At 41.9% G+C, this 11048-nt stretch overlaps 1 protein-coding gene across 1 annotated transcript; it reads right to left on the reverse strand.

The window, feature by feature from the left end:
• Positions 1-4298: 4298 nt before the first annotated feature.
• Positions 4299-5276, reverse strand: LOC21410489 (Werner Syndrome-like exonuclease). Its single transcript, XM_010112929.2, has one exon. It carries the CDS (start codon positions 5127-5129, stop codon positions 4494-4496), a length of 636 nt encoding a protein of 211 aa, XP_010111231.1. The 5' UTR covers positions 5130-5276; the 3' UTR covers positions 4299-4493.
• Positions 5277-11048: the final 5772 nt, after the last annotated feature.

An 11048-nucleotide genomic window follows, 5' to 3' on the forward strand; every position in this document is an offset into this window, starting at 1 on the left:
CGAACTTAAATTAATGAACATTATTTTTTCTATTCTTAAAAATGCTATAACTTTTTCATTTTAATTCTGATTGAGATGATTTTTTTTTCTATGCGTTGACAACGAAAAGACGAATAAAACCTGACCCATAAACCCTATTAAAATTTTTCATCAGCATTGAGTTTTTATTAAAATACTATCTAAATACAAATTCAAGTTTTGACTCACTCAAACACAAACTCAAAAAGATTCTTATCTCAAACCATAACTCAAATGTATACAACCAAACACAAACTCAAGTTACAAGTTTTATTCAAGTTATAACTCAAATTCAACTCAAAAATTATACTCAAGTTAAACTCTAAAAGAACAAGCCTAAAATTTTGTCATATAGTGTTAAAATTCTACTTAACATGACCTTTTAAAGGGGCCCCTTGAGTTAGGGGATCACTGCCCCTCCACACGCGGGTAGGCGTGAACAAAAAAACTCATAATCCGGATTTAGCTAGCCAACCCAACCCAAATGTAATCCAGTTTAACCCGATCTAGTTGAGCTCTTTTTTTATTATTATTTTTTTTTTATCGTAGTGGGTCGATTTTTATATTTAAGTTTATTTGGTGGGTTTGGGTTCAATTAAGGTGTTCAGTTTGATCGGTTTTTTCCACCAACTAAACTAAAAATGAAATTTTATTTTAGACGGTTAGATATTTTAGAGAAAAATCAAACTAAATCAAACAGAATAATCTTGATAAATACTCGTTAAAAGTATATAAGGCAGAATTTTTATCTTTTACTCTTAATTTATAACTTTTTAAGTCAAATAATTACACTAATAAAAGAGTATTTATCTTGAGTAAGGGATAAAGGTCTAAATTCATACACTTTCAAGATAAATTCTCCATTTTTTCAATCAAACAAATATTATTGTTTTGGCCAGTCTAGACTCAAACTTAAAACATTTTTGACATTAGACATATATGCAAAAGTTTTCATATGATTTTAAAGTTTGTCATTTTACTCCAATATAATGACATTTGAATATTATAAAGTTTTCTATCCCTAAAGATAATATAAAAAAAATATTTAGTTTTGAGGGTAAACCTATTGCAATGCTAATAGAAATCATGTTATGAAATTTTATTCAAAATAAAGTAAAATAATAAACCAATAGCACTTTGTCTGAAACCGCCGGACTGGACGTCAAGTTCCACGTAAAAAAACGTTTTCTAATAGTTTAAAACCTGGTAAAATTGTTTTAGAAACGGTCCGGTTCGGATTGAAAATTTTTATAAATGACCCAAATCAGACCGGACTGGACCATTATATAGATATATATGTTAAAAACATAAAAATATTAATTTAATTTGCTATTTTTAGGCTTTAATATAAGCTAATTTAACTATTATATGATTTTTTTTTAAGTTTTGGTATTTAATTTTTATCTTGACTTGAATAATGTGAAATATAGTAACTAAAAACAAAAGCAAAAAAAAAATCAACAAATGGTCCAAACCATGGTCGTCTGGTCCAGTAACATTGTTAGAAATAGTTAGATCTGATTTGAAAATTTTCAAAACCATCAAAAGGTTTTGATCTGAAAAACTTGCGGTTTGGGACTGGATGAGACGGTGCAAGTTGACCAAAAAATATTATTCAAAACCAACTTAAAACCGATCAGAATTTCACATTTTTTTGTTTTTTTTTTGAAAATATTACCCTTATCAAATGAATGAATAATAGAATATAGTCTGTAATTAGTTGAATTCTGAAATGTGGTAGTTTTTTTTTTATCTGAATTGAAATGTGGTAGTTTAATTTTTTTTTTTTTTATTATTTGAACTAGTTTGATTTTGTTTTTTGAATATTGAGAAATAGTAGAAAATATGCCAATATGAAAAGCTTAAGAAAATATATAGGCCAATTTTTAGTTATAGAAATTAATAGGCTATAACTTGTCAAGTTATAGTTCATAACCAGATAAGTTATGGACAAACTTATCGAACCGCTCCATCTCCAATTACAAAGACCATCATTGGTTTAGCTTATGGATTCAAAGTTCAAACCACCTGAGCCTATAAGCCGAATAAGGCCTATGTCTTTCTGAAGATTGTACTTTGGTTCCCAACTTTTTTTAAGGGAAAATTTCATTTTAAATTTAATAAATTATATACTTAATAATAGTCACAAATAACCATAAACTACTAGATAATTTGATCATGAATTTTTATTGGATCTATCAGTGAAGATGAATGAAGCGTATAAGCAAACATAAGTCCGAAATCTAATGGGAAAAGATCCGTTCAGCAATTAACGTAAATAAAATTGACTGTGACAACCACTACAGTCCATGACTAAAATTAGTCGATCAAGATCAAAAAAATTACTGGAGACACAACTGACGCAGCCTATAAACAAATCTAGCCTTAATGAACACACAATATCGATAATCAACTCAAACGGGTGAGATACACAAAGAAAATATAAAGAATAAAAATGTTGTGTCGTTAAAGATGAAGATTAGAGATTAAAGATAAAATTTAGAGATGAAAGATTAAAGATAAAGATGTTAAATTTAAAGATAAAATATTTAATTTTTGTTTGTTTATTTATTTATTTATTGTGATTAAAGAGTAAGGTACGTTTGGTTTGATGAAATGACTATCAGAAATGAAATGACAATTCTTAAAATCTAATCATTTTTATGTTTAATTAGACAAAAAGATTTAAGAATGGTTATTCTTATGGAATTATTATTCCATCAAATGGTTAAATCACAATTTCTAAAGAATGGTTATTCTTATGGAATTATTATTCCATCAAATGGTTAAATCACAATTCCTAAAGTGAACAGTTAAATGATCATTCCATTCTACAACGGATATTAATTAAAAAATTCTCTCTCCTTAAATTATCCCTCCCAATATTAAAAAATTTACTATTTTAGTATTTGAGACCTTTTATGTGGACATATTTAAGTATTTGGTTTATGTTTTATTATTTAGTCGATTTAATTATGGAGAATACATTTGAGACCTTTTATGTTAGAATATTTATGTTTTTCTATTTTGTTGACGTTATCATGCAAAATACACTTGAGAACTTTTATGTTAGAATGATATTGTTTCTATAGTTTATTTTTATTTTGTTATTTGAGTAATTAGTCATATATCAAAGTTAAAATTATTTAAATATTAGTTATATATCAAATAAAATATTCACTTTAAACATCGAAGTAAAAAAAAAAAACTTGAAACATATTTAAATTTAGTTTAAATACATTATTAATGAATAAAATGAAAGGTTATTTTAGTAAAAACTCATACTATTCCATTCTATTTCAATGTCTAATAACATAATAATTGTGGTTGGTCTCAACCAAACAATGAAGTTTAAATAAATTATTATTCTATTCACATTTTTATTCCACTATATTTCTATTCCTATTCCATTCTTGCGTGTTTATCATAAATATCGTAAGTTTCAATTTAAAGATAACTTTACGAACAAATTTATTTAAAAATCATTTGAGCTATATGTCTATCCCAAAAAAAAAAAAATGTTGACCGATCCAAATTGCCTGAATCGAAAATGACTTCTCTTTTTTCCCCTTGGTTCATATCGATTTACAGAGAGATTAGCTTTCACCATATAAATAATATCTAGTAATTTTCTTTTTCTTGCACCCCTAACAAGAATACGCAAAGAACTCTCGAGAAAAATCATGTCAAACACACATAAACCGGTACATCCTGTTTAATTTACTGATTTAAATTTTTAATTTGAGTTGAGATATGACTTAATGTGAGAGTTTTTTACTGTAATAAAAAAATTAAATGTGACTGTTTATGAGAACTTTTTACTGTAACAAAACTCAAATTCTAAATTTGAATCAGCGAAGCGAAATAAACGTACTGCTGCTTTATTACTACTGTTGTTACTTTAGCTTTTTGTTAACCATGAAAACAACAGTAACATTTGCAAGAAAAAAACTTTAGTTAAAAAATAAAATAAAATAAAATAAAATAAAGTAACATGGCAGTACCTGAACAAATAAGTTCCTGAAATATCCATTATAGTATGCAACAAACCTTTAGGACTTGAATCAAGACCAATCAGAGAAACAATGTCCATCCAATTTCAAAAGAAAAAGTAAATCAAAGAAGAATATATTTTTAGAAAGCAGAAATACATCCAATTCAATACCACAAGAAAAGAACAAACCAAATTCACCCATCATTTTACAGATCCCAACATGAACCCAATAAGTATTTAAACAGAAAAAGATTTACCTAAAACTCAAGTAAAATCATCATTTTCTACCAAAAAAAAAAAGACAGTAAAATTATCATTAGAATTTATAAACAAACTGGAAGGCTAAATTAAAACACGGCTATAATACAAACGTATAATGTTTCCCAAGCGTCCATTAAAATCTGCAACCCAGAAGATTAATATACTCCACAGTACACATATAAACGCATAAGCTAATTGGGTAATTAATTATTTTAATTAATTAAGCCCCAGTAATGAGCTTTTTACCGATCTCAAAGGAAACAAAAGCGTCAACGCAAGCGTACTGAACCTGTTCACAAGTGAGCCAGCGATTGTCCCACCGCCCCATCGTGATCCTCTTCGGCTTCTCTATCTCCATTCCACGGACGATCCTCGCCAAGTCCTTCAGCCCCCGATTCTTCATCCCCGGGTCGTCGTACTCACGCGCCGCCAAGTCGCCGAGATCCACGGCGTTCCTGACGGTGAGGCCGTGGTCCTCGGCGAGCTTCTCGATGTCGGCGCCGATCCCGACGCCGACGAAGCTGTAGTTGGCGTTGGCGAGGAAGTCGGAGAGCGAGGCAGGGATGGAGTCAGCGTGGATGAGCTGGAAGATGAGGCAGCGGTGGCCGACGCAGATCTGGAGAGTGGCGACGGGGTTCTGGTAGCGGCTGAAGGAGGGGCGCCATTCCACGTCGAGGCCGACGATGAGGCGGGAGAGGCGGCGGCGGTGGATTTTTTCCACATCGGAGATCCAGGACGAGACCATGGAGGGGCAGGTGGTAAGGAGAGTCTTCACTTGCTTGCTGTAGATGACGACGTCGTACAGGTTGTGGATGTCCGAGTCGAGCTCGTGGTCGTGGATCGTGACGACTGCCATGGCAGGATTTTGCAGAGAGAGAGAGAGGGAGATGGAGTGAGAGTGAAGTGGTCTTAACTCTGAAGACGAAAATGTAGGAAGGTGGGAGCCGCGTAGTGGAGGAGGTAGGCAATGGACAGACGCCGAAGCTGAGCTTGTAATGCAGTTGACGGTTTTCTTTGTGTTAATTTTTTTTTTTTTTGAGCAATTTGTTTGAAAAGGTTCTTTGTGTTAATTTGAAATGAGTAATTGGTATAATTTTAAGTCTAATTCAGTAAAAAATGCTAAAAAATAATCATATTTAATTTTAACAAACTAAACGGTCCTAACTTCTTTAGTAAGTGATAGTCTAAGTATTCATTTTTTTGATTTTTATAAAATAATTATCAATCTCTTTAAATTGGTGCAAGACCTATTTGGTAGCATTTTCATTTTCGTTTCTCACATTTTTCGATACAAAAAATTGAAAACGGAGATAAAAAACGTGTTTGGCAAAATTTGTGACAGAAAACAAAAACGAAAATGGCTTTGTCGTTTTCCGGAATTTTGAAAACGGAAAAAAGCCGTTTTCGTTTTCTTGTTTTCATTTTCGGTTTCTTATTCTTCTTTCTTCCTCGATCATCCTCCCGTTTCTGCTTCTTCCGATTTTTTCTTCCCCTTCAGCCGAGCTCTTCTTCCACCTTCCCTTCCGTTCTTTAGCCGAGATCTTCTTCCCGGTCGAGCCCCGGTGTTCTTCTCGCCCAAGAGTCGCGTCGTTTGCTTCTCACCGGAGCACCTCCGTTCGCCTGAGCTCCTCCGGTCTCTTGTTGTCCAATCTGCGCCGTTCTCCGTTTTCTCACCAAGGTATGCCCCTAGCCAAAAATATTTGAACGTGTTTGATTTTTCAGATCGATTTGGTCGAGCAATTTGTTTTTTTATTTTTATTTTCTGGTTGTCTCGCCGTTTGATTTGCTTATTCAACCAAATCGGTTGCTGTTTTCCGATTGATTTGGTGTTTGTTTTCTACCCTATGCTTGATCTGATATGGTTTTTTTTCTGTTTTTTTTTTCTTTTTCCCCTGGAGGCCCCCGTTGGGGCTGAAACAGCCCCCCCGTTGGGGCTGAATCAGCCCCTAGGGGCCTCCCTTTAGGGCTGGCCTCGGAGGCCCCCAGTGGGGGCTGAAATTCAGCCCCCATCAGCCCCAATGGGGGCTGATTATCAGCCCCCATTGGGGCTGAATCAACCCCTGGGGGCCTCCCTTTAGGGCTGGCCAGGGAGGCCCCCAATGGGGGCTGAAAATCAGCCCCAATGTCAGCCCCCATTGAGGCTGATTTTCAGCTCTGATGGGGGCTAAAAATCAGCCCCCATCAGCCCCCATGGGGGCTGATTGTCAGCCCTGATGGGGGGCTCCCTTTGGGGCTGGCCAGGGAGGCCCCCAATGGGGGCTGAAAATCAGCCCCAATGTCAGCCCCCATTGAGGCTGATTTTCAGCTCTGATGGGGGCTGAAAATCAGCCCCCATCCGCCCCCATGGGGGCTGATTGTCAGCCCTGATGGGGGGCTCCCTTTGGGGCTGGCCAGGGAGGCCCCCAATGGGGGCTGAAAATCAGCCCCAATGTCAGCCCCCATTGAGGCTGATTTTCAGCTCTGATGGGGGCTGAAAATCAGCCCCCATCCGCCCCCATGGGGGCTGATTGTCAGCCCTGATGGGGGGCTCCCTTTGGGGCTGGCCAGGGAGGCCCCCAATGGGGGCTGAAAATCAGCCCCAATGTCAGCCCCCATTGAGGCTGATTTTCAGCTCTGATGGGGGCTGAAAATCAGCCCCCATCTGTCAGCCCTGATGGGGGCTGATTATCAGCCCCTTATTGGGGCTGAATCACCCCCTGGGGGCCTCCCTTTGGGGCTGGCCAGGGAGGCCCCCAATGGGGGCTGATAATCAGCCCCAATGTCAGCCCCCATTGGGGCTGATTTTCAGCTCTGATGGGGGCTGAAAATCAGCCCCCATCAGCCCCCATTGGGGCTGAATCAACCCCTGGTGGCCTTCCTTTGGGGCTGGCCTGGGAGGCCCCCAATAGGGGCTGAAAATCAGCCCCCATCCGCCCCAAGGGGGGCTGATTATCAGCCCCCATCAGCCCCCATGGGTGCAGATTGCCAGCCCTAATGGGGGCTGAAAATCAGCCCCCATCCGCCCCAAGGGGGGCTGATTATCAGCCCCCATCAGCCCCCATGGGTGCAGATTGCCAGCCCTAATGGGGGCTGAAAATCAGCCCCCATCCGCCCCAAGGGGGGCTGATTATCAGCCCCCATCAGCCCCCATGGGTGCAGATTGCCAGCCCTAATGGGGGCTGAAAATCAGCCCCCATCCGCCCCAAGGGGGGCTGATTATCAGCCCCCATCAGCCCCCATGGGTGCAGATTGCCAGCCCTAATGGGGGCTGAAAATCAGCCCCCATCCGCCCCAAGGGGGGCTGATTATCAGCCCCCATCAGCCCCCATGGGTGCAGATTGCCAGCCCTAATGGGGGCTGAAAATCAGCCCCCATCCGCCCCAAGGGGGGCTGATTATCAGCCCCCATCAGCCCCCATGGGTGCAGATTGCCAGCCCTAATGGGGGCTGAAAATCAGCCCCCATCCGCCCCAAGGGGGGCTGATTATCAGCCCCCATCAGCCCCCATGGGTGCAGATTGCCAGCCCTAATGGGGGCTGAAAATCAGCCCCCATCCGCCCCAAGGGGGGCTGATTATCAGCCCCCATCAGCCCCCATGGGTGCAGATTGCCAGCCCTAATGGGGGCTGAAAATCAGCCCCCATCCGCCCCAAGGGGGGCTGATTATCAGCCCCCATCAGCCCCCATGGGTGCAGATTGCCAGCCCTAATGGGGGCTGAAAATCAGCCCCCATCCGCCCCAAGGGGGGCTGATTATCAGCCCCCATCAGCCCCCATTGGGGCTGATGGGGGCTGATAATCAGCCCCCATGGGGGCTGATTGTCAACCCCATGGGGGCTGATTGTCAGCCCTGATGGGGGCTGACTGGGGGCCTCCCTTTGGGGCTGGCCAGGGAGGCCCCCAATGAGGGCTGAAAATCAGCCCCAATGTCTGCCCCCATTGAGGCTGATTTTCAGCTCTGATGGGGGCTGAAAATCAGCCCCCATCCGCCCCCATGGGGGCTGATTGTCAGCCCTGATGGGGGCTGAAAGTCAGCCCCCATCCACCCCAATGGGGGCTGATTATCAGCCCCCATTGGGGCTGAATCAACCCCTGGGGGCCTCCCTTTGGGGTGGCCTGGGAGGCCCCCAATGGGGGCTAAAAATCAGCCCCCATGCTCCCCAATGGGGGCTGATAATCAGCCCCCATGGGGGCTGATTGTCAACCCTGATGGGGGCTAAAAATCAGCCCACATTGGGGCTGAATCAACCCCTGTGGGCCTCCCTTTGGGGCTGGCCAGGGAGGCCCCCAATGGGGGCTGAAAATCAGCCCCAATGTCAGCCCCCATTGGGGCTGATTTTCAGCTCTTTTCAGCCCCCATCAGCCCCCATGGGTGCAGATTGCCAGCCCTGATGGGGGCTGAAAATCAGCCCCCATTGGGGATGAATCAACCCCTGGGGGCCTCCCTTTGGGGCTGGCCAGGGAGGCCCCCAATGGGGGCTGAAAATCAGCCCCAATGTCAGCCCCCATTGGGGCTGATTTTCAGCTCTGATGGGGGCTGAAAATCAGCCCCCATCAGCCCCCATGGGGGCTGATTGTCAGCCCTGATGGGGGCTGAAAGTCAGCCCCCATCCGCCCCAATGGGGGCTGATTATCAGCCCCCATTAGGGCTGAATCAACCCCTGGGGGCCTCCCTTTGGGGCTGGCCTGGGAGGCCCCCAATGGGGGCTAAAAATCAGCCCCCATCCTCCCCAATGGGGGCTGATTGTCAACCCTGATGGGGGCTGAAAATCTGCCCCCATTGGGGCTGAATCAACCCCTGTGGGCCTCCCTTTGGGGCTGGCGAGGGAGGCCCCCAATGGGGACTGAAAATCAGCCTCAATGTCAGCCCCCATTGGGGCTGATTTTCAGCTCTGATGGGGGCTGAAAATCAGCCCCCATCAGCCCCCATGGGGGCTGATTATCAGCCCCCATTGGGGCTGATTGTCAACCCTGATGGGGGCTGATTGTCAGCTCTGATAGGGGCTGAAAATCAGCCCCCATCAGCCCCAATAGGGGCTGATTATCAGCCCTGATGAGGGCTGATTTTCAGCCCCCATCCTCCCCAATGGGGGCTGATTATCAGCCCCCATGGGGGCTGATTGTCAGCCCTGATGGGGGCTAAAAATCAGCCCCCATTGCGGCTGAATCAACCCCTGGGGGCCTCCCTTTGGTAAGCATTTCACAGCAGACCATCTTAAAGCAAAGTGAATAGGCTTAGACGTAGCACGAGGGAGTTTATGGCATTAATTGAAACAACAGGATTTGGTTGGGATTCTGAGACTAACTCTGTCACAGCTGAAAAAGAAGTATGAGATTCATATGTGGCGGTAAGTTTTGATGTTCTTAACATCTTATGTTATATGAAAGAGTTGAATTGGTGTTTGGATTGCACATGAGTATTTACTCTTGTTTTCTTTATAATGTCAGAAACATCCTGAGGCTAAGAAATTCAAGAAAAGGGGTTTACAGCACTTTGTACAACTTTCCCATATTTTTTTTGGGACTATTGCTACTGGACAGGGGTCAATGAATGCACATACCGCCGTCAATGTTTTGAATGCGGCGAAAAGGGTGGCCACAATACCGGAAGAGGTGGAGGAGGGTACAGGAGACTCGGATGAAGTCCGGAGTGCAGAAGACAATAGAAACAGACGGTCTCAGGGTCCTACTACTCGATCCAAGAAGAAGGGCAAGAACATCAGTGCAGTTGACACGGCCATAGAGGTTTTGGCAAAGAGTGCTACCCTACGCAGTGAGACATCTGTTCAAAAGGTTGATTTGTTTCAGCAATATTTAGCTGATAGGCAAGCATGTTTGTGAAAATGCCCGCTCATCGGCATCTTTCATGGATTCGAAGCCTAGTGGAATGATTATTGTGTTGTTTTCTTTATTTGTTTCCTCTTGGACGTATTTTTTTTTAAGTATTGTTGAGCATGTAAAATAGATTTTTCTCTCCAACTTGTGTTTGTTAGACTTTGTTATTTGTTTTTAGTTGAATTGAATTACATTGGCGTTCTTCGTTTGATTAGTTAATGTTATATGGATGTTTGATTAGTTCCAGTCTTGGTTCATTTTTTAGGTTAATATGGATTCAGATAGTGAGATTGATGTCAGAGCTGTTGACTTTCTCCAGTCATCAGATGATGATGAACAACCACAACATTATATCCAATTATTGATGTCGGTTGGAAACAGGCGAACTAGGCAACCTCGTCGTAATTCTGCATTAACATGACGAGAATATGTTTTAGAACAATTACACGGACATCCCGAAAATTTGTTTGAAATGTGTCGTATGCATCGAGACACGTTCGAAGCAATTGTTCAGTTAATTCGAGGCCGCAACCTACTGCCTTCTTCTAGTATTTCGGCAGAAGAATCTCTAATGATGTTCTTAAGAACGGTTGCTCACTCAGATCGCAATAGAGAGATACAAGATAGATTTTGTCATTCTGGAGAGACAGTACACCGGCATTTTGATAATATGCTTACCGCTTTGTCTGCGTTAGCACATGATGTTATAAAACTACCAAATATGAACATTGTCCCCCCAGAGATTCAACACAACCCTAAGTACTGGCCATGGTTTAAGGTACAATCTGACTCTGCTCATATACTACTAATATGACAAATAACTTTAAATTAATTGTAACTCACGCCTTATGTATTTTAATAGGATTGTATTGGTGCAATAGACGGTACACACTTGATGGTTATCCCACCTGCACATGAACAGACAGTCTATAGAGGAAGAAAACATTCGTGTACTCAAAACACA

The sequence above is a fragment of the Morus notabilis genome, unplaced genomic scaffold (genome assembly GCF_000414095.1).
Source record: "Morus notabilis unplaced genomic scaffold, ASM41409v2 Scaffold78, whole genome shotgun sequence".
In the NCBI taxonomy this organism is placed as follows: domain Eukaryota; kingdom Viridiplantae; phylum Streptophyta; class Magnoliopsida; order Rosales; family Moraceae; genus Morus; species Morus notabilis.